This window comes from Spermophilus citellus (assembly GCF_964194105.1).
Source record: "Spermophilus citellus genome assembly, chromosome: 7".
Taxonomy (NCBI): domain Eukaryota; kingdom Metazoa; phylum Chordata; class Mammalia; order Rodentia; family Sciuridae; genus Spermophilus; species Spermophilus citellus.
In genome coordinates, this window is record NC_138188.1 from 159,596,626 (window position 1) to 159,620,633 (window position 24,008).

At 53.6% G+C, this 24,008-nt stretch overlaps 1 protein-coding gene across 3 annotated transcripts in view; it reads right to left on the reverse strand.

Annotated features, from left to right (window-relative positions):
* The window catches only part of ERG (ETS transcription factor ERG), a 98,892-nt gene that overhangs the window by 28,989 nt on the left and 45,895 nt on the right, over positions 1–24,008 (reverse strand). For all 3 annotated transcript variants that reach the window (XM_081300880.1, XM_081300879.1, XM_081300881.1), the window contains exons 2-3: positions 22,747–22,964; positions 5,933–6,084 (exon numbers count right to left, since the gene is read on the reverse strand). In XM_081300880.1, the coding sequence (XP_081157006.1) occupies positions 5,933–6,084; positions 22,747–22,964 (370 nt within the window). The remainder of the gene's footprint in view (positions 1–5,932; positions 6,085–22,746; positions 22,965–24,008) is intronic.

The window sequence follows — 24,008 nt, forward strand, 5'->3', positions numbered from 1 at the left end:
TCCACGATGTCGGGTGGTGGGACGGAGTCTTGGGAGTGCTCCATGTGTGGTGAAGAAGACGCAGAGATGTGTAGGGTCACCAGCTGTGCCTGCAACCCTGGGAAAGTCACGTCACCTCTAGGCCTCGGTGGTTTCATGTTTAAAAGAAGACACTGAATTAAGATCACCGAGGACCCTGTGACTCCCAGGAATCTGTGGTTCCCACCAACTGGGTCACAGTTAACCCAAGAGGTCACCTTCACTGCTGCCAACCCCCCCCCCCCAAGCAGACCACATGCCCCCTGCTTTCTCTGGTGATCAAGAACACAGACACCTGCATTGCCACCTCGGGAAGCTTTCTCTCCAAAAGAATAGACAGGCTTGTAAATAAAGAATGCCCGTAAGACAGACCCACAGTAGACTGGCCACCAGTGTGGGCAGTTCTACTACTTATCATGCATCTGCTTTCAAAGGTCAGCTCAGGGGTGTCATATTGAGGGAGGATTATACAAGAGTTCTGTGGTCTTCTTTCATGTTCAGAACTCAAAATCCTGTCTTGACACGCAAACACCCCACCAAAGACTCACTCCAGGTGTCCATCTTCTGTCTGCTGTGAGTTGTTCTCTAACATAACTCAGCATTTGCCACCATGTCACAAGCCACGGGCTGATGAAATACAGTGCTGCAACTGGGCGGGAAAGAGCTCAGGTCTAAGCCTCAGTGGAGCCCACTCAGAAAGTCAAGGGATCCTGCCTTTAGGATTCTATGCTAAGATAAACATTACCTTCCCTATGAAATTTCTTTTTGAATAATTTCCCCCCAATTTCTCTTTTTATCTTGGCTTCCAGGAAGCTCAAAGCTTGTACTAGAAGAATAACTACAGTATCTTATCCAAGCCTGTGGTCAGAATGACTTTATCCTTCCTTGGCTTGCTCTTAGTTTCCATTGGTATTTTTAATGGCCTTAATTAATTTCCAGTTTTCATTGGATCTGTTGTTTGGGACATATGTTTACCAGTAGTTGAGTTGAGGCTTCTCAAACCCTTGTGGAATTAAACGGCATATTCTTACGTAAGTAAGTATCTATATTCGTTAGAGAATGCAACATGAACAAAATAAAGCGTGTTAACTAAAGAATTGGAAATGTCACTAAGAGCAACCGTTAATTTGGCAAAGGTATTGAGTACAACTTTGCAGACAGGGTGAATTTCAAACATGCCTTGAAGAATGCATCAGTCCAGAGGGTGGAAGGGCATTTTGGCAGCAGGAACAGCAGGGACCAAGACTCCGGGCTGTGAGAAGGCAGAGGTGAGCCCAGCAGCGTGGCCAGGGTCAGAACAGGGGGGCAGAGAACCCTGGGCTCGGTGTGGGACCTAGACTGTGGGCTGCTGGTGTCAAGGAAGCTTCTTGAGCCCTCCTGTCGTATCGATCCGCAGTCCAAAGATGGTCTGGAACGTCTTAGCCACACACCCTGCGTCCTCTCTGCCTACGCCACGTGGGTGGGTCTCCTCTGCTACCACGGGCTTTGGCCAGCTCAGGAAGTTCTAGCCGTGAGTATTTGGAGAGGGGGTCTGGGTCTCACAGGAGACACTCTCAGGTGCAAGTCCTCGTGAGTGAGAGGATGAAGAAGTAGGGAAGAGGGGAGCGTGGCTGCTCTGTCCCCGAGGCTGCTGGACGACACAGGGGCTTGTGCCTAAAGTGAGTGAGTTTAAAAATGAAAGTACAAATGTGAGAGAAAAAAGGTAGAGATCTGGAGAAGTTGGCTGCTCCGCACTTTGGGGAATAACACAGGGAAAAAGAAAAGTATTTCAAAATGCTCTTAGTGGCTAAAGCCAGAGGTCCGATTGCATTTGGTCAGCATTTTGCAACATTTAAGAAAAGTGGTGAAGATGGAGCCTTCCTCTTCGTCTCCCGCTTGGTTGGCACATCCCCGTCAATACCTAAATCAGCAGTGACGGCCACGAGAGCCCAGAGGCACACAGGGGACAGGTCCCAATGTCAGGTCAGGCGTTGATGAGACTCCCTGACACGTCTGCTGCTCTCAGTTCTCTAATCCTTGCTCACAGCCCCGGGAGGCCGAGCTGGAAACACCTGGAAGTCAGGTGCCTGAGTGGCCAGGTCACCTTTGGCTGTGGACAGGTGCAGAGAGCACGGGATCCGGGCCTCATGAGGGGCCTGATCTGCTTGTCAGCTTGGGGCTCAGGGTGACACCAGGTGAGGCCAGGGGGCTGCTCTGTGCTCCCCGTGTTAGTGCAGTATTTAAGTCATTGCAGGAAATGTTCAAAGCTTCATTATAAAATAGGCTTTGTGCCAGAGGGTTTTGCCCAGCTGTAGCGAAGGCCAGAGTTCTGGGCAGGTTTAGGGAAGGCCAGGCTGAGCGAGGGCATGCAGCAGGTCAGGCATGTTCAGATCACCGTCCACTTCCAGTTCACAAGGGGGCTGCTGGGGATGTGCCCGCAGCAGGGCAGGGAGCGTGGTCACAGCACGATGCCCACGTGTATCAACGTGCAGAGCACCTCACTCCTGGCTTCCCTCTGTTAAATGCTGACCTCAGTCCATGCTCCGTATTTATTTTTTTTTAATTTTTAAATTTTTTTTATGTGGTGCTGAGGACTGAACCCAGTGCCTCATGCATGGTAGGCGAGCACTTTACCTGAGCCACAACCCCAGCTCCTGATTTACTTTAAAGTTGATTCTACAGTGCTCTTCGCTGTATATTTACGTAAATGTTCTTAAATTCATTCTGAAGTAGGAGGCCGTGTAAATATATCAAATGACAGTAGGTTTTTATTCATTAGGGATACTTTGTAGGATTCTTTACAGCTCTTGAATATTAAAGTCAATCTCAAATCCTCAGTTGAGTTTTTAAAACTGAGTTTCACATATAAGTGCTCCATCCCGACCTCAACAGGGCCCCAAGCCCTGTGTTCTGACCTCTCAGTCCACACGCCCATTTTCCTGACTCTATCTGGGCCACTCCGATGTCTAGGACGTGAAGGACAGAACGTCTCTGCTGTTGACGGAGAGTACAAATGCCTAGGAATAGTAAGTGCTTTTTCCCATTTGGCTGTCTTTCTGATTTGCACTTTGGGGTGCCAAGCAACATGCCTAACTAGTAAGAGCTGTGTGGACGCTACAGAACTGGATCTGGAGAATTCTGTGAACCGGAACCCTCCAGGCCCGAGCTGTGCCTGTGAGGTGCCTGTGCTGGAGCCAGAGGACAGGGATGCAGCTCGTAGGACTTCCTGAGGTCCTGCAACCCCGTGGCCACACTGGAGGACTGGCCAGATTGTGCAAGGAAGCCCATGTGTGTGCGTGTGTGTGCCTGTGTAAACACACACACCTGAAACTTGGTCAATAACTGAAAGACTCACAACTTGCAAAATCAGCCACAGCTAGCTCTCTTACAAACACGGTTAACTGAATAACTGCCTGCGCTGGCGTGAAGCAACCGGGGGAGGGAGGGCAGGAGAGCCCCTTCCCCGGGGGAAAATCAGCCTCGAACCAAACCCAGCTCATCTGCAGAGCCACCGTCCCCTCCCGCCAGCACCTTCAGTGAGCACCCACCACGCACAGGAATGCTCGCGCTCCAACAGGACAACCCTGGCTCTTGGCTGCTTCCTCACAGAAACACCTCCTCTTTCCTAAACAGAAATTGTTTAGAAAGAAATAAGGTAGAAAGGCTCAAAGTCGGATGCCCCCCAAGGAGACAGCTGCATCACGGAAATCAACCTCGCCAGTGAAAGGGGCACCAGGATCCCCCTCCACCTTCTATAAGGAACAAGAAAAGCACCTGGCACCTGGGCCGTTCAGATACTCTCTCATCCTACACAACTCAAAGTGGACCTGCCTCAGGGGCAGCATGATTTCCCCCCAGAGCCGGGCGCAGGGGAGCGGGCGGGCGGGCTTCCTCTAGTTCTACTGCCCCCGTCCGTGCCCAGCCAGTCTGGCCCCGCCAGCCTCACAGCCCCCTCCAGGCTCACGGTTCTCTCAATGCTTTTCAGGTACCACATCGAAGACAGGCACCTGGGCCTGGGACACTGCATGGCCAGCCTTTCCCATCCCCTGGGCACTGACCCTGTGCTTAGACACGTGGCGAGTCAGGTGGTCTTGGGCAGTAGCTCGGCTGGCATGGGTGGCCCTGGATATCTGCTGGCCCCCTTCCAATGACCAGCACCACGGTTCTGTCCTTCTCCTAAGGCGCACAGCGGGCAGCACCATCCCTGTCTCCCATAAATTCCAGCATGTGCTTCAAAGTCAGACATAACCCAGAGGACGGTCCCTTCACACCAAACCTCCTCACATCAGCTTCAGGCAGTTCACGGAAAGCCACACAGTGACAAACTGGGGAGGAACCCAGAGCACAGGACCTCTGCACGCTATGCTCCTGTGTGGAAAGGAACAGGAGCCACTGGTGAGGTCTGATGCAGGGCACGGGGAAGTAGGCCGTGGTGGCCTTGATCCTGTCTGTACTGTGCTCACAGACATGGATTCAGGGGAACCTGGGGCATGGGGAAATGGAGTGTGGGCATGTGTCACCATGCACGTCTTCTGCCACGGTGACAACCAGGAATGAGTAGTGTCGAGCCACCCAGCAGCCACCCGTGCCCCGTGTCAGTTAATATCCACTGAGCACCTACCGCACGCAGGCACTGGGCTCGGCTCTGCAGAACACCTACTTCACGCAGGCACTGTGCTCGTACCTCCAGAGCACCTACTGCACACAGGCACTGCGCTTGGCCCTGCAGACAGGGCCTTTGCCAGGGTCACCTCTGGGGAGGGAGGAAGGTAGCAAGAGAAGTTTCACACTGAGGTATGACATAATGAAAGATGAGAATGAGTGAAAGAAAGGAGCAGACAGACAGGGGACTAAGCACCATGGGGTGCAGTGGGGAGCACTCCAGACAGGCGCATGGGGACAGGCTCAGAAGGCTGTATATTCTCGGAGCTTTCATGAGGAAAGAGGTATAGCACGACCTGGAATCCAGGGTTCCAGGGTGAGGTGACAGCAAGTCCAAGCCTGTGGCAGATCTGAAGGTGGTCAGATGGCTAGAATGAGTAACAGGAGGGGATTCTGACTCAGCCTCTTATTGGCTGTTTGTCCTTGGAAAAGTTAGTTAGCCTCTCTGTGCGTCATATTTCTTAGCAGGGAAGTTATGAAGCACATGTCAGCCCCAGACGCTTTCCCACGACACGGAGCACAGAGAAGGCGCTCACTGAGCACTGGCTGCGTTGCTGAGTGCCGGTTTTCTGCAGCCTAGATCTCCCAGGAGCTTTAAGCCGTTCTTTCTCCCGTGGTTTTGCTAAATAACTAAGTTCTGGGCATTTCCCTCAAAGTCAAGAAAGCTCTTCCTTGGGTTGAGTTTGGATTAGGTCTGGGGTAAAGAATCACTCTGATTATTACAGTCTGCATTTCAGGCCAGCAAGAACTAGAATTTCAGACGTCCAAGAGCGTGTTGGAGTTCAGGACACAGCTTCCCACTCTTCATTGTACTGGACGAGAACCCACACATCGTGAGAGACGGGATTGGCACAGACACCTCGGGGAAGGTGCTCCCCTGAGTGAAGGTCGCCTTCCGTGGACTCATGCACGTCTACACATGTGTGCGCACGTGAGTGTGCGTGAGCCTGAGGGTTGTGCCGGCCTGGACACCTTCCTTCCACATGGGTGTGCACACTTACAAGGTAGACAGAGTCGGGAGCTAGCCGGCTCTCCCACGTGTCATAAACTCCAACACGCATGTGCCGGGGTGTGCACGTGGGCTTGCCCGTTTCTTTGCTCTGGGGGGATCATGAGCCCTTGGCCTGCGTGGATGAGCTTTACAGCCCCCTTCTCCATGGCCACTCCAGACCAGGGAGGGCGACGGCCACAGCAGGGGTCCCACATGGCCACGCCCGCCCACCCTTCCAAGAGGGCGTGGGTGCCGGCCACAGCGTGGCTGTGAGCACCTCACCTGCTGGGACGATCACTCTGCGCTCGTTCGTGGTCATGTTGGGGGGTGGCATGTGCTTCTCCTCCATGTAGCTGCCATAGTTCATCCCCACGGTGTCTGGGCTGCCCACCATCTTCCCGCCTTTGGCCACGCTGCACTCATCGGGGGAGTTCCTGGGGGAGAAGACAAATTCTTCCATGATTATGGCAACTGAAGGGCTGGCTCCGTGGTCTTGGGGTCACAGGGAACCAGGCAAGGGCACGGGGGGGAGCCTGAGGCAGAAGGAGCAGAGAAGGTCCGGGGGCAGGTGCAGGGCCCAGGAGATCTGGAGGCTGTGCCCCTCCCCCAGACTCATGATGGCACTGAGAGGTGGGGGCTGTGGGAGGGTGGGGTTAGATGGGGCCGTGAGGGTGGAGCCCCATCCTCATCGTGAGCGCCCTGGCAAGAAGACGGGAGAACAGCGCTCCTCCCAATGCCCTTCCGTTTCCCTCTCCCTCTTTCTCCACCAGGTCATCTCAACCCAAGGACTCTACGGCACCTTGACCTGAGAGCCCAGAACCGGAGAACTAAAGTCCTGTCTAGGGGCCTGGCGATGGCAGCCTGTGCCGGCCACGATGCTGCCCCCTCAGAAGCAGCACGCAGCACACTCGCGGGAGACGAGCTGCCACCGGCTCCTGCTTCTCCAGCCAGCTTCTTCTGAAACCACCGGTCAGCTCTACGTGTGGGAGCCGACCCGGAGCACGTGCAGGAGCAGTGAGCGGCTGTCCTCCTCACCACCACAGCCAGCACCTGCGCCCAGCAAGGGTTTTCTAGATATTCCCTCGAAACCTCAGAATGAAGCCCCTGTGTTGGACTCCCTGTCTCCACGGCCAGTCCCAGGATCTGGATTCGGGAGACTCACCCTGGGGCAGGAAGGGCAGGGTGGGGAGCTGAGGCCCGGGAGGCAGCTGGAGAGCGGACCCCAGCAGCCCACGAGGACCTGGGGAAGGGGGGGGCGTGAGTAGCTGCGGGGACAGAGAGGAGTCAGCAGTCAGCCTCAGGTCTGCCATTAGTAAGGTGGCCACTGTCACTCCGAAAAACAAACACGCCTTTGAAGGAAGAGGAAACTTGTTTGTTTTAAATGAAATTTGAAAGCTGCAGAACATGGTAGAGTTGGATCTAAAGGGGAACGCCAGCTGGGAAAGCCAGAAACCCAAGAGATGTGTCAGTGCCTTCCGGATGACTGACCCACAGCGGCAGGGACCCTGAATTAGGGTTTTAACCTCCAAGTTAGACTTTCAGAAATGCCTCCCCATCTCAACACGATGCTTCCCCGCCAGGTTCTTGGGGAATCTTAACCTTCACTGTCTGGATTTTACACCCCTACCCCAGTGTTTAAGGTCAGGGTTCCTCTCCATACCTTCCTGGCTGAGCTCTGCAGTGAACTTGTAGAATCCTAGAACCACAGGCTTGGCATGGACCTGACCTTCACGTCTGAAAGGTCAAACCCATCTCGGGCTGAAGGGCACTCTGAGGGTAGGGCAGGGCTGGAGGGGGATGAGGTCTTTGCACACCCATAGGCCTTGGCAGGGTGTGAACAGGAAGGGCCAATCAAGAACCCAGAACCCTGGGAAGCGTGTTTCGGTGTCTGGAAATCGTGAACATAAGCTCATCCTCAGTGTCTCTTGCAAATGTGTCTGGCGCCTGTGGAGGGAGCTCAGCGTGGACCAGAAGGACAAAGCAGCAGCCATCTAACAAGGGCTGCCCAGGACTGCAGCCCTCCAGAGGGCCTGGGAAGGCACCGCCCTGCGGCTGCCAGCTCACAGCTGTGCTAACACAGAGGAAATTCAAAAATATCAACCGTCGGGTTCCCATGGATTCTGTATGTTTCCGATGCGGCGGCACATGCATTATTTCCTCTTGATGCTGTTTTTCCTGGCTTCAGACATTTATCTCTGAAAGACCCATCCTAATATCAAAACACAGAATATCTTCACTTGAGACTTTCCCTATTCCTTTGGAAAATTCCACCCGCTGGGTGGAGTGTGCATGTTTTGGTGTATTTGTCTCAAGGAGAGAAGTTACTAAGAAGGAGAAGTTAGAGGGATTTGGTTGTTTAGGAAAGAGATTTTAGATGGTAGATGGTACCCGGGTCGTGGGAGTAATCAGAGCAACAGCCACAAAGTCCTGATTCACTCGTCACATCCATTCAGGAGCCCTGAGTGAGTGCAGCCTGTTCGACTCTTCCCCAGCAAGGGAGTCGGCCATCTGAAAAGCTAAAGCTCCAAGAGGTGGGCAGAATTGTAAAAACAGGGGACACTGAGGATCATGGACCCTTCAGAATACCATTGATTCATTTTATTTTCATTCTTTTATTTATTTATTTACTGGTACAGAGGATTAAACCCAAGGGCGCTGAACCATTGAGCCACATCCCCAACCCTTTTTATCTTGTATTTAGAGACAGGGTCTCACTGAGTTGCTTAGAGCCTCTCTAAGTTGCTGGGGCTGGCTTTGAACTCACAATCCTCCTGCCTCAGCCTCCAGAGCTGCTGGGATTACAGGCATGCGCCACTGTACCCAACTCTTTTCATTCTTAATAGTTGAATTTCCATGCCTGAGGATAAGAACTCTGGACATGGATCACAGAGTTTTTCTATGGCATTAGAATAGATCTCCTCACCTAATCTGGACAGGATAAGTCATTAAAATGCATTTACCAGAGCTATCCAAAAATATGTGTAACTATTTAAAATAGGGGCAACACTTACCAGAGTTATTTTGTTTTCATTTTACAATGACCTAATGCAGTTCAGCTCATTAAGATTTCCCACCCTGGCTTTCATGCTAGCAAATAGTCAAATGAGACCAGCAGGTGCTGATTTCAAAGTTTGTATCTTTAGGGCAATGAAAAAAATATATATAGCCTCTTCCCCACTTGTATTTAGCTTTAGTTTTAGAGGAAGCCATCCTAAATGGAACTCCAAGGAAACTCTAACCCCAAGAGGGGCTCACCTAGGTCAACCAATGCGTCACATCTGAAGCTCAGCAAATGCTGGTCAGCGAGGTCTGAGCTACTCTCATTGCCATGTCCTCTTGCAGGCACCCTTGGAAATCTTCACAGCCACAGAGTAGCATTAACAGCTGTGGCCCTGCTTACCAGCTATGGCCCTCACCACAGCCCCGGGTGGCAGGTGCTGGCCTGTCGGTCTCACATAGGAGGGGACAGTATACACAAAGGTTAAGAGTCAGGAGGAGGCCCCTGGAGACCTCACTGGGTGACCTCACCTCGGTGCCCGTGGCCTTCCCTGTGCGGAGAAGACCTCCACAAATAAAGCTCAGCCACTCTGCTTTGAAAGGCAAGATGGGCACCAAGATCCCCGGCCCACCTTGCTCTGGTTTAAAGTGTGCACCACGGTCCACATCCTGACCCACCAAGTCAACCCTGGAGAGTGGTCACTCCCCAGCAAACCAGGATGTGTACATGGGAAGTGCCCAGTAATAACTCAGGGCACTTCCTGCAGAAGCAAAGAATTGACCCTATTAGGGTTCCCGAGTTGCAATGCATCCATCTGGAAGTCGTGCTCTGAGTGCATCTGCACACCTGCACTCTGGAAGCCTGCCCTTGCTCACTGCCCAGCAGCCACACCTTCACCGTGTCTTCTAGCAGTGCCTGTCACCAGGAGGAACTCCCCCACCCCCAGGGCTCATAATCCACCTGCACCATGACGGCCCACCCAGAGGCCCCACCACTAGAGGATCGGGGTGTTTGATACACCACTTTCAACATGCGCTAGCAAAGAGCACCCCTTCAAACGCTGTGTTCTTGGCATCTGCATATGTGTGTCGCAGCAGTCCCCGTGCCAATTCTAAGGTTGTGCATTACACGATTGTCCAGTGGATGATCACTCGGTGATATGAAACGTATCTTATCATTTGGGGGATACACTTCCTTAGTGCAGATGAGCACAGTTCAAGATACTGCTCTCAAAAACACTTTCCTTTAAAGATGTCCAGAAAACATCGCACCTTAACCACACGCTCAAATTCACATTTGCAGGTCTGGGTCCTGTTTCCAAACACTGGTCTGGACAAGCGCATATGATACGTAGGGTCAACGAGAGGGAAGAGGCACAGGAGAAGAAGCTCCACATATGGTGGGGTCAGCCCAAGAGGGGAAGACTATCTCAGAACGAAGAATTCTGAGATGGAGTTAGACATGGCCAAGAAGGGTGTCAAGGAGTCGCCTGCCTCACTGCCCAAATACCTAACCATCCTCCAGAGATGCACTTGGAGGAGGCCAGACCCTGCAGCAATCTCACACTGTCCCATGGCCTTTGACACAACTGTCATCTTCCCAGGAAATAGAGAAACGGTGTAGGGAGACACAGGACCTTCAGGAGGAAGCCGGTGGAGAGCGGTGCCCCTCTTCTGGTAACTGCAGACATTGCCAATTAAACGGGCCTGCTGAGCCTCAAGCACATAATTGCTCCTGTGTGGCGGCTGGAGTACTGATGATCTGAGACCATGAGCACTGAACTCTTGAAACACACTAGTATTCCAAATCCATGGTGAAAGAACATGGCAAAGCACATCAGGGAAACTGTAAATTTTGGTGAATTTCAATCGAGAAGGCAGACAAGGCCAAGCCCCATAGGTCCAAACCGAATCTGAGGCCTTTTTAATTGGGGAGGTCTCCTGTGTTCAATCCCGGTACCAAAACAAACAAACAAACAAACAAACAAACAACAGCTGTTTGTCAGAACCAGAGCCTGGGAGAAACAAGCCCCGGAGAGCTCCATGGACAGACCGGGGTTTGGAGTCTGATGGCTCTCTGGGGCGGGGACGCGGGGTTTCCTCTGCAGATCTGAAGTGATGCTGTGTGCGTGCGGTGTTCTGAATACATGTCACTCTCCTGCTCATCCTCAAACTCTCTGAAGTTTAAAGTGGGCCACAGAAATGCATATGAGACAGAAGGTGACCAAGGGAGAGAACCCAAATCATAAAACACAAGAGAAGAAAAGTCATCAGGAGACAGAAGCCGTCCGAGGCCACTGGCCGCTCTGGAGGCCGGACTCCGGCTGATCCCTGAGCTTTCTACCCGCCAAAGCAATGGGCAAGAGATCTGACCTCAAGGCTCAAGGGGTCCACAGGACAACACCAACGAGATGTTCAGCAGAAGCAAGGCGTTCGCTGGGCTGAGACCTGGGAGAAGTTTCTCTCACAGCATCTCATTGGTAGAACTGGGTGACGCCGGGTGCTACAGCCTTTGCAGCATCTCCTAACTGACCCAAGAACCCCCCCCCCATGCCAGCGAAGGCTGGTGACAGCGGTGCTCTGAGCACAGCTCTGCTGCTTCCGCTGCAGGAATCCAGATGGCGTGCGGCTCGCCTTCCAGGCTGCCTGTGCTCAGCACTGATTCTGGAGATGACGGACAACCAGAGACCAGAAAGGTGTCAAGTCAGTGAGCAATTTAAAAACTATTGAAAACACCTCGAGAGGTACAATTTTATACATTCCTCGAGTTTCTACAGTCCCCCAATTTGTAGATTCAAAATAGAAATCTGTTAACATTAAATAGGTCAAAACTTATGTTCCTGAGCTTCTGGCACATTATTAGCAAACAAATCTTTACAGAACTTATTTGGCGCATTGAGCACGAGTTTACTGGAGCTAGGGATGGCTCCAAACTGTCTCCATAGGTTTACATTAAATACACAGGCAGAGCGTCTAAACAGGGTCTGGCACATGACAGGTGCTGTGTGCCAGCTGTCATCATTAATTCATCTCACAACTTCTTGAAGTCATGTCTGCAGAAGGACACACAAACACAGACCACACACAAGGTGGTCCTCTTGGATTATACTGCCCAGTGACAGGATGGTTAACTTACTCTATATAAATACACGTATGATGAAATCACCCAAGCCCACATTTCTCAGAATGCACCCTGTCGTTAAACAACACACGACTGGATAAATGCAGCAGGAATTTTACAGACGAAGCACAGAGAGGTTGGATAACTTGCCCAAGTCTGCACAGCTGGTGGCAGAACTGGGATTTGAACCGGGACAGTTGAGGTCCTGAGTCCAAGTTCTTGCCTCCCACATAATATGAGCTCACTCAGTCAATCCCCTGAGGAATCCCTTTCACACACACGAGACAACGGACGGACCCTCAGAAGACTCAGTTCAGTATGTGAAAACAATATCCTCAGAGTGGCCCTGGGACAGTCATGGAGGAGTGTTACCAATGGGAACTGGGTGTGGGCAGCCACAGGGGCAAGGCAGGTTCCTAGCTGGCGCTGAAGATGGCCGTGTTTATTCAAACATACATACGAGTTTCAATGTTTGGCCACAAAAAAAAGTCATCCATCTCAATCTGCAGTGAAGTGTCATGTGTTCCTCCCCAGAACTTTACGGAGGAGCTCAGCATGGTTCATGTTCTAGGTAGATGATGGATGAGCTCTCCTAGTGTGAAAGGAAGTCAGACTAGAAGGCCCACTGCCAAGACAGCAGAGCTGGCATGAATCTGACTCAGACGGTGGGCCCAAGGAGGAAGGCCGAGGACCAGGGGAGGCCAGAGGGCCGGAGAAGCAGAGCCTCTGCTGCTCAAGATGGGGTGGGCACAGGCCAAGATGGAGCCTCATGTGGCCCTCGCCATGCAGAATCCCTCTGAGAGAGCTCATGAGCCACAAAACACATGAAATATAACGCGAGGGCTTTGAAGCCAACGAAACTTGGCATCTGACATTAGTCTTCTCACATCAGAGTCTCCCCGTGGTGGGGCAGATTCTGTCATGGAAAAGCCATAGAAATGGCCCACAGGGAGCCTCGGGCCCATGCTGCGTCTCCACGGCCCTGTGACGGTGAGTGGACCTCGCTGTCAGCGGGTGACCCAGCGTCCAGCCGGGAGCTAACCAGCAGCCACACGGAATCTGTGATTCACCCTCCCTCAGGACAGTCAGCGAAGGCACTGGGCCATGGGTCAGAATGGACTCTGGGAACCAACACCTCCTCTTCTCCCAGTGGGCAGAGGCCGGACTGCCCACTCTGTTCAAACTTGCCTGTTCTTCCAGGTCCGTCCTCTCCGCCCTCAATGCCCTCTGCACCCACAGTCTCTCTGCTGGAGCCCCGAGCTCCACTTGTGGGGTGTTCTCTTCCCTGCCCCAGATCTCTCCTCCCCAGGGACGACCCCAAGCTGGCCAGGTCCCAGCTAAGCCCTTCCTTGGCCCATGGCACCCCAGGATAAGTCAACATCTCCAGCTGTCCCAGGTGACCGGCCCTGGCTCCCCAGCTCACCCGGTACTCAACAGGGCGCCTGGAGCCCTCGACACCAGCTGCCCAGCTGCTGGAGGAGCACCAGGGCCCCTGTTCTCATGGTCCCATGTCCAGGTGTCACTTTGAAGCCACACACTGAGCTCTGGGAGAGACCACGCTGCACATCACTCCTGCCACTCTCCCATCTGGACCCTGACTTTCGCTCATCCCCAGAGCCCCTGTAGCTGAGGGCACGTGCCCAGTTGACATCTTTGAGAGGGACAGTGAACCATCAGCTTGCGACTGAATCTCTGCAGCCAACACTGAGCTCCACTGTGTAACCCGCATCTTGGATTCAGGAAGTCACGGTTGATCGTGGTTGACCATGGATGAGTCTCCTCCGAGGCCACCTTCTTCATTCATGGGGAGGACTGAGTGACTCTGGGAGGGTGTGTGAGGACATTCCTGGGGGTGACAGGCTTCGCCAACTGAAGCTCTGTGCCAGCCAGCTCGGCAGCACACCGCACGTGTGTGTATGTGGGGGGCGGTACACACGCATGTGTGCACACGTGTGTGTGTGCATATGTGTATGTGATGTGTGCACGTGTGTGCACGTGTGTGCACGTGTGTGCATGTGTGTGCATGTGCGTGTCTCCCTGGCACCTGGCTCCTACTGCACGCTCATGTAGGGAAGCCAGCTGACTCACCATCATCCGTCCCAGCCTGTGACTGTTTGGTAGAACTCCACATGCTCTCCTTGGTGTCTTGGGTTATCTGATGTTAAGAAGGCGTCTGCGTGGAGCTGCGTGGGGGACAGGTAAAGGCGTCTTTGGCAGCTTCACCCAAAGAGGCCAGGGTCACTTGCTGGAGAGCCCGGCAGGAGGCTGGCAGAGACGGACACCCAGGCCTGGCGCAGACCCGATCCAAAGCCTCCCTCTGCAGGGGGCTTTCTTCAGCAGGACCCTGAGGCCGAGCTTGGTCCTCATCAGCCCAGCAGAGTGTGGATGAGAGTCCGTCACCACAAAAGGTATTTTGGAGGCCAGACAAGGAGGGGATTGTCTGCAAGCTCCGGGGTGATTTGTGGGCCTGTTTTATTTCGGAATCTGTGGCAGTGGAAAAGCTGCTTCAGACCCCAAGCCCCGAGCGGGGGGTGGGGCTGGGCAGTGATTCATGCCCAGCTCGGCACCAGCGGAACCCTAGATGCCCGTCTTCACTGCTGCGTGTTATTTTTGCCTTTCTGAACATTCTCCACACCTGGAATCCCTGCCTCTCCCCAACAGTCCTTCCCCTTTCTCCAAAGCAGTTGAAGACAAAATTAACCAAACACTCCCCCTCTCCCGCTCACCAACAGTCGGTCCTTTGTCTCTGAAAGGGGCTTGAGGTCTCCCTGAGAGAGTTTCATTATTTGAGTGTTTATTTCTCTTAACAGCTAGAAATGGAAATCGGCAGCCATGCCACATTGAGTTGGTGAAATCTGGGGGGAAGCACACCCTTTGGGGGCTCAGTGTTTGGAAACAGAATGTTCTGTAATAAGGTCTCTATAAGCCACATCTTTTCAAGGAGCCACGAGGGAGCTTCGGATTTTGTTTTAGGAACAGGCTGTGCAAACTCTGGCTACAGAAAACGCCAAAGCAGTCCCCCTGAGCCACGGACAGCACCCACCCTGATCCAGAGGGGTTTCTTTCCATCTACCCTGTGTGTTCCCCTGGTCCACAAAGCAGTGCCCGTGCCCTTGGCCTCCTGGAGATGAGAGAGGGTGATGCTGAGGCAGGCACTGGACATGTCTCCTCCAGACGGGGCGCAGCCGTCCTTCCCAAATCCCAAACCTACCCTCTCCCCAGCCATGTCCCGTTCTGCAGGGGAGGGACCTCTGCGTGGACTTGAGGCCCTTTACGAGGAGGCCAAGCCACTACTAACTGACCAAGATGTGTGTCCACACTGCAGGCACCAGGAGGCGCCCTTGGGTGGCCGGGCCATGAGAGTGGACCAGTGCCTTGGCACAGGAAGAGTCCAGTGTCCCTCCTGTCATGTGAGGATGCAGCCAGAAGCTGCCCTCCAGGAAGCAGGGGGCAGGTCCTCACCAGACACCAATTTGTCTGGGCCCTGGGGGTGGGCTTCGCAGCCCCCAGAACCAGGGGAGATACGTTTCTGTTTCTTCTGAGCCACCCAGTGTGGGGTGTTTTCGTCACAGCAGTCTGTGTCCTCCAAGGCACTTGCTGTGACAGTACCTGGTTTGAAAGTCTCCAACGCTGCGCTGCCCACAGCTTGGAGGGTGGCCCAGCCTAATTAGGAGGCATCTTTATGGGGATCCAAGCCAGAGCCCTGAGGCAGAAGGAGCAAAAGCAATTAGAGCTGTGAGTTCCACCGGCTTAAAATAACGCACAAAGCTCCATAGAAAAGCCAGAAAGCAGCCTCCCTGCCCAGCCCAGTGGGCCAAAGCAAGCAGGCCACAGACCAGGCCCCAAACGCCCAGGTGCCCGTCAATGGGAGTGCAACAAGAGGCAGAGCCCTGCTGCGATGGTACTAGGTGCAGCGGGAAGGTGGAGCGCCATTTCCAACACCGAGACAGGTGGCGCGTCGACGGTCACCAGCCCAATGCGCATTCCTGAAGGCCACTAAAGTGTCAAGACTGCGGGTCCCTTGGAGAACCCTGTGAAGTGGACATAAAGGTGGGCACGGGTAGGCGATGTGCTGTGGCCAAGAACAGCAAGCCGAAAGTCAACGCTCTAAAAATCCACAACGTGAATTTTAACAACATGAATAAATAAATCAGAAATCAGAAAATTCACAGTCAGAACGCAGTGCTCACTCCTTGTCCCCCACCTGGAGTCCCTGCCAGCACAGAAGATGCCCCGCTGAACGAGGACACTCGAGGCAGCCAGGAGCACAGGCCTGTGGTCGGCGGCCCGAGGCAGGGGGACCTGAGCGAGGTACAGCAGCCCCTGGAAGCTCCGTGGTCTTTGATGGAAAATAGGCCGCATCCCAACACCGCCATTCCTAGATGGGATGAGGCGGTGGGATGACGTCACAGCAGGTGGTAGAAGTGCTGACTGACAGTGACTCTCTGAGGCCGCCTCTCCTGCCCGTAGAGCCCATCACCCCTCGGCCCTGCTGTGGCCAGGCCCTGAGCATCTCTTCTTGGGCCCATCTCAGGACCTCAGGGGATCTGTTTGCCTGGGATGGACCACGGGCTTCTCCTGGCCTCTCACCACAGCAGCGAGGCCAGGCTTATCCAGAGTCAGCACCACCCAGAGGAAGTCAGTGTGCGCAGGTGTCCAGGCTCCCAGGGGCGGGTGATGGTCTTGGAAGGGGAAGGCTACCTGGTGCGCTGCAGGATGTCAACAGTCTCCTGGCCTCCATCCCCTGGGTGCCAGTAGTGTCCCCATGGTACTCAAAAATGTCTGTGGACATCGCCAAGTGCCACCTGGGGCAAAATACCCCTGCTGAGATGCACGGTTCCCCTTGTTGAGACCCACTCAGCTCAAGCACGGAGGCAGGAGCACCCCCTCTCTACCTAGTGTTCACGAGAGCCAACGGAGCCCCCAGTTTCTGGGCTGCTGCTGAAGGGGGGTCTGGTCCTTCCACAGCTTGTCTGGGGCACACCTCTCAAGCCTCCAGCCCACCCTAGCCTCCTGTCTTCCCCAGACCCTGTGTCCAGCTCAGCAGCAGAGCACCTGGGCTCTCTACTGGTTCAAATCACACGCAGATACATCACCTCCCCCAGCCCTCCCTCACTGCCACTCTTGGGGAGACCCCACGCCCCCCACCTCGGCATCAACATAGAGCCAGGACACCCCACTGAATCTGAGTGACATCACATCCCTCCTTTGCTTGAAGCCCCCCCACCCCCTGGGCTCCCCCTGCACAATAGTTTCCAGGCTTGCTCAGTGGGAGAGGCAAAGCCCCTCAGGGCCCTGTGGTCTCTAAAAATTCATGTCCTATGACTCTGGCCCTTGGTCACTAAATGCCACCATCTACACCTGTATCTATACCTCCCTGCCTCAAACACTTCAGGGTGGCCACAGGGCCTTTATCTGAGCATTCCCTTAGCCTGGAATATTCTTCTGTTGCTCAATCATGAGGCTTCTCCCTCAGCCTTTAGGACTAATGGATGGTCACTTTATCAGGGTGGCCCCCCTGGAGTGGCCTGCCTCACTTTTCTCCTAACCTGCTGCATATTTTAATAAGTTTTGAAAGGCATTCTTCCCCACAGAACTTAGCAAGTCAGGATTTTTTTTGTACATTTTACGGCTACATCCCTAGAACAGTGGCTGAAGAGAGTAGGTGCTCAATAAATGGATGAATGAATGACTCTGTGCATAATCCTGTGTCTGAGGCCAAGATGGACCAATCAGGTAACCCCTTCCCATCATCCCTGTCACATTACAGATGGCACACTTTTTAGATAACACCTCCCAAGCACCTTGTTACCTGATCCTAGGCTGGAGTTCGGCGGGTCACACAGGGTTCCCTGCCCAGATGGCATAGGGAACAGCGAGTGCCCGAACAGTGCCCTGCTCAGCTGGCCGAGTGCCCTGTGGAGAGGGTCAGAGGTGCTTCTCACTCAGGCAGACACTGTCCTGGGAATGAACCTGCCCTGCCTGCTGCGTCCCCTGCCACTCCCTCGACAGGCAGCTGGCCCCGCCCAGGGCACCCTCTCTTTCCTCTTCCTGGATCCTGGAGCAGAGCAGAGCTTCCCCGATCTGTGCATCTGATTCCCCTGGAGAGCTCATTAAAACACAGCCTTCTGGGCCCCACCCCAGGTCCCTTCAGATCCGGAAGGTCTGGGGTTGGGTTTGAGAGTCTGCACCAGGAACAAGCTCCCGGATGTGCTCCTGGAACCCCGCTTTGGGAATCACTCCACCAAGCGAATCCTCACCCAACAGAATCAAGCACTGACTGGCTCTGGGTGTTCTGGGGACTGGATGTGGGGAGGACACGCAGCGTGGAGAACTAATTCATTAAGTTCTGACCTTTGGGAGCCTCGGGGTAGGCTGTAGGGTATTGACATCACCATGAAGAGATGAAGGCAAAGATGGAGGCCACCCGTGGTGGGCAGGTCGGGCCAGGGAGGCTCAGAGGAAGGCAGCCTGGCCTGCAGTTGCGCCCACCTGTAATGGGAAGGCAGCTTTGGCGTGGACCTCGTCTGGGAGTGCACTGCCTCCTGGCCTGTCTCGCCAGCCTGCAGTGGCTTGAACCTTTGGAACCTCACAGCGAACTAAGGCAGCAGCAGGGACTTGGTGGAGGCCGAGCTTCCCGGGTTCCCTGCAGGACACTGTGTACCGTGCCGGAAAGACAGCTGCTCTGAGTTCGGGCGCACATGCCCAGTTTCCCACTGTGTGAACTCTGGGGCTTCTTTTAAATGAGGCTGGAGTAAGGGAAGGGACATACAGGGACCCCTGAAACTGCCAAATGTATCCTGTGTCTGCACAACTTGCAATCAGGTCCATGCCTGCAGGAATCCTGCCGTGCAATCCTGTGGTGGCCAAGCCAAACCCACAGCGGCTCCCCTGTTGGCTCGCAAAGCATGGTTCCTTTCTCTCCAGTTTTTCTTTTATTATTTTTTACATGCTATTACAATGGCGAAAGATCTCACTCTACCATTGGTATTTCACTTCAGGAGCTTGTAAGCACATAGGGCTAAGGTTTGTAGCATTCTGCCTCTTGGTTACAAACTGAGTCCCTCCTTCTTCTCAAAGCTCGTGGCCTTTTCCTCTGTGGGGGATGCACGAATGGGGACAGACAGAGGGCCGTGCCCTAAGACCCTAGATAAAAGCAGGTGGGTCCTGCTCTGGCCAGACAGGAGCTACAGAGAGGGCACTCCTCCCGTGGAGGCCTTCACAAAAGAAGAGTGACACACACGCAGGTCACTACACACGTGTCCGAGCAGCAGCCAACTGGGATAACCTGATTCCCCTTGCGCTTGGCTCCAAGAGGCACACTGCTACAGGAAAGCCCCTTACACAGAAGCTCAGAGCAGGGGCAATTAGAAGTAGCCACTGGAAGGACAAGGAGACAGGCCAGCCCCTTGGCACAGCTGAAGGATGCAGAAGGTGGCGCGTGAGGGAGCTGCACCCCTGTTGGTGCTGCTCATGTGGAGGGAGCCATGCTGTCCCAGGCATCCCGGCAGGAAGCCCCTCGGTGTCTGACGGACATCTCAGGACCCCACCTCCAGCCCTGGCACCACAGACGAGGCTGGTACAGCCCTGATGTCCACCCAGGGTCTCCAGGAGAAAGCAGAGGGATCGATGGCCATGTTCTTTCCATGGAACTAGACCTGTCTGCACAGGCCTGGGATGCGATCCAGGTGAGTCCCCTGACCCTCCAGGCAACGTGAGTCTGGGCTGCATTGATGAGCTGTGTGCTTTTCCTTCCTGACACTCCCTGGGCAGCAGATTCAGAGAGACTGACTGCCCACAGACCTCCCGATGCTCTGTGAGTCTCAGAACCCAGAGATCCCTGAGGAGTCATCAATCTGATCCTGACCCCCCAACTACATCCTGTCCAGCCAGGGGGAGTGTCTTCAGTATCAGGGAACTGGCCACCTCAGGGCATGCTATTTTGGAGATCTGAAAATAGAATGGTCCCATCACTGAGCAGCACAGACACCTGGACAGAATCAGGCACGGGGGTTGGCTTCTTGTGACAATGTGATTATGCTACAGCACACGGGGACTTAATCAAATGCTAATCTAGGTATGAAGACATTGGGTAAAGGTGGCTAACATCTACTATCAGTTAACAAAAAAATTACCTTGAAGAGTGTGGGTTGGCCTCATAATCAGTTAAAGGCCCATAGAGATAAAGCTGAGGTTTCCCAGAAAAGAAATTCTGCCTCAAGACTGTGATGCAGGAATCCTGCTGAAGCTTCGAGTCTGTGTGCGGACTTCAGACTTGCCAGCCCTGCAGCTGCATGAGCCAATTCCTTAAAATAAAGCTCTTACAATATTCAAAGCTCCCATAGGTGCTGTCTCCCTGGACCCAACTGATATGCTGGGTCAGACTCCACCACCTCCACAAGTCCACAGGACACTGGGCTCTGGAAAGTCAGTCCTGAGCACTGAGCCCGTCTCTTGTGCAGAGAGGACCGACACCTGCCCACACTGCATCCCCAGAACGTTCCTGGGTAGGGCATGCCGCCTCTTGGTTGCCTGGCTGACATGGGCACCGTCACTGGGTGTCACGGGCACATGAGGCTCTGGGGTGGAAGCTTGCAGCCTCCCTTCCTCCTGCCTGGCTGAGTCTTTCCGATGGGGAGGCACATGGACCTCACTCCAGGTGGAGGGAGCTTTCCCACGGACAGCACCTGCCAGGCTGGCGCCCCAACAGGCCAGGGACAGGAGCAGGAGGGTGTGGCCATGCTCACTGGACACCCACCTGCCCAACCACATCACCAGCCTCTTCAAAAGCTGAGCTGTGCTTGAACATCTACCATGAAAGTACGAGCCAAGCTGCAGCTCCAGGGCTGAGAGGAAGAGCTGAAAGGTGCCGTGCTCCCTGCAGGGAGAGTAGGCCCCAGAACACGACTTCCTGTCCCCAGAAGAGACCAGCACCGGTCTCGTCTCCCTCCTGAGCGAAGGTACATCCGGGAGCTTCCCTAGTTGCAGGGTCAGGGGCTGTGAGCTGCCCCAATGTGTTTCTTGGCCGGGGTCAAGTTACCTGTGCCTAGGCCCTGGGGTCACCCCACAGGCCAGACAGGTTGCCCAGGCCAGACCAGGACGACGAAGGGACCGGTCAGCCACCAGCCCTGGGACTCACCGGCGATGTCCAGGAGCTCCGTGCTCGGATTTCCCCTGCACACAGCATGCTCGTCTTATGCTGTTTTATCAACCCAGAAGTAGCACAAGAGAGCAGAAGAACCCTTGTTTCTGAGACACTGTCCTCGCCTTCCTGCTCCTTCTACTCCTGGAGGCTGGCCCTGTGCAGACTGGCCTTCCTACACGTGGGCCATGCTCACTGCCAGGTCCTCTCCCTCTCCATCGCCACCCACTCTCTCCATGCACACCCACACAGGTGCACTCCCCACAGGTGGACATCAGTCTCCGAGGAGGAAAAGCGTTAGGGCCATATCTTGTTCTTGGTGTTCCCAACATGAGCCCGTGGGGACGGGACCGTAGGACTCCTTCCAAAAGGGACTGGGCTCTGTCGCCATCTTAGCCCCACCCCCTCTTCTTCTGTATAAACATTTCTGCTTTCTGTAGAACTTGACTGCACTGAATTCTTTTAAGACTCAGAAAGTATAATGTTAATGATCAGAAGAAACAGTCTCTAATCTATAGAATTTAGCACAAAAACATTTGCTCAAAGTCACTAACTTCCCATGACTCTGGTGTCCTGGACCCTCCGCCTGCCCTTTCTGCCAAGGCCCTTTAGAAATGCTGGGACTCATCCCTCCTGGGGACCCGGGAGGAGCCCACCTCCGTTCTACCTGCAGGGCCTGTCACCTCCATCACTTAAGTCACTCCCATCTTCAGGACGTGCCAAGCACACAGCAGACTTCTAGGACCCCAGGCCGTGCAGGCACCTCCTGCCTCCCCACGTGGAGCCTTCAGCCCTGAGCTGACATTCCCCATGGGGCACTATGACCTGGTATGGCTGACCCTGCACCAGCGGTCAATGCCAAGTTCTCCAGGGCCTGGAAAGCTTGGCACTACAGACACTGAACACTAAGACATTCGCAAAGTAACAAAGAGGACTTGCTGCAGCAGTGGGCACTCAACACCCTGCTTCAGCCCAAATTCTGAGTCCCTTTAAATGGTACTTCTGGTTATCATCCCTGTCCTCAGCCACTAGCTGGGGACAAGCATTCCTCATGGGGCTGCTCAGGGGCTGCTGGGCTTCTGGATATAAAAGTACGTTCACACAGCAAAGCGCTAGACAGTGGGAACCATTCTTGGGATGCTACGGAGAAGGGTAGATCAGGTGACTGTTAAAGGAAATCACCTTTCTTTGTTTTGAGATTTCATATTCTTTTCCCTGAACGTGTCTGGAAAAGCATATTGTAATGAGAGTTAATTGGACTTTTCAAATGTACATCCAAAGAAATGCTTTTGCGTGCTGGGGACAGGTGTGCACCAGATAACACAGTCTCAGTGACAGCTATGTGTTCATGACGAACTCAGGAAACAATTTTGGGAGCCTGGCGTTAAGTGAGAGTTAAAAAGAGGAAAAACCAGCCTGCATGGGGAGGGGGAAGCCGCGGAAAAGGGTGGAGAGGGGTCAGGGCTGGCCGAGTAGACTCATCAGCTCAGTCAGGTGGCTTGGACACGGCCTGGCCACTAGCTGACACTGTCCCTCCATCAAAGCACAAGACGACATTGTTTTCCAAGTGATAAAACCTCAGAGATCAATTCTGCCACATGTGGACATGGCCCCCTCCCCCAGAGCCCTCATGCCTGGGAAGGAGAACGGAATACCCCATCTTCAAAGGGAGTCTTTGGTTTTACAGCCTACCCCCCAACACGAACCACTGCAGAGCACATTTTCTCCACGTCACCCAGTGTCACCGTCCAGTGGCCTCCCCGTCTCAGCAGTCTGTATAGAAGTGGGACGGGGTGGGGAGAGGAGGTCGGGAGGACAGGCCAGCTCACTCCTTACCTTGAGCCATTCACCTGGCTGGGGTTGCATTCCATCTTGATGGTGACCCTGGCCGGGGGTTGAGACAGCCAGTCCTGCTGAGGGACACGCGGGCTCATCTTGGATGTCTGGCCATAGTCACTGGAGGAGGATGCGGTCATCTCGGTCTTCGCCAGGTGTGGCGTTCCGTAGGCACACTCAAATAGCGACTGGTCCTCGCTCACGACGGACAATGCTTCCTAGAGGCCCAAAGAGACACAGATTCAGGACACTGCTGAGGACAGTCACCTAAAGCTGCTGTCTACAGAGTCATCTCAATGGGGACACCATGTTTCAGGTGGTTTTTATGGTGTCCATGACTACCTTTCAGAAGGAAAAGCACCTGAGTTTGTTCCCGCCAGACCCTGCGGGTTGGCCTAGAGGCCAGGAGGCAGGTCCCCACCACCCCAGGCTCGGCTGCTGCAGAGCAGAGAAGACCACTTTAATCTGAAGTCAGTCAAGGAAGTTGAATTTCAAAGGTCTTCGAAGACATCCAAGTGCGTGTGTCATTATTTGACAAATGCAATCTATAATTCAAACAGACAGCCTACAGAACGGGCGTGAAGAGTAAAAAAGAAATGTAAAGGCGGACACCTAAGCATCTGGCAAAACTGCCCCATTCCCAAGAGATTTGGAGGAAGAAGTCCTTCGAAGAAGGGAGGGGAGGCGGGAGACCAAAGGACAGCTAGACAGAGGTACGGATTTTTCCACTCTACATTATTAGCTGGAATCGAGTTCCAAGTGGTGCTTCTATGATGGCAAACATCTGGATGATAAATGAACCAAAAAAAAAAAAAAAGAAAGAAAGAAAAAGAAAAGAAAAAGAAGCTGTGAATTATCCAGATGCCTCCAAATACCAGGATGTTAAAATATCTGGATCAGTGAAAAGCCCTTTTTTCCCCCTCTGTACTTTCTATTAATATCTTTGCTCTTCTGCATGATTTGATGAGAAGAAATAGAAATTTGTCATGGTTGGATCATTTTTCTGTGGTTTTGAGTCAAACAAGTGGTTAGTCTATGGCTGTGTTTATAGTCTACAGCCAAATCAGCAAAGGCCAATGTGATTTGGAATTTCAACTACTTGAATGATCTATTGCATGGCAACTGTGCAGAGCAATTGCGAGACAATCCAATTTTGGTTTCTATAACACACACAAGGAACCTCAGGAGAGGGCTCGTTTTCACCTCGTCCCCTGGTGTCCTCGCCCTCCTCTGGGCTCAAGGGAAGCAAACGTCAGCTTGGC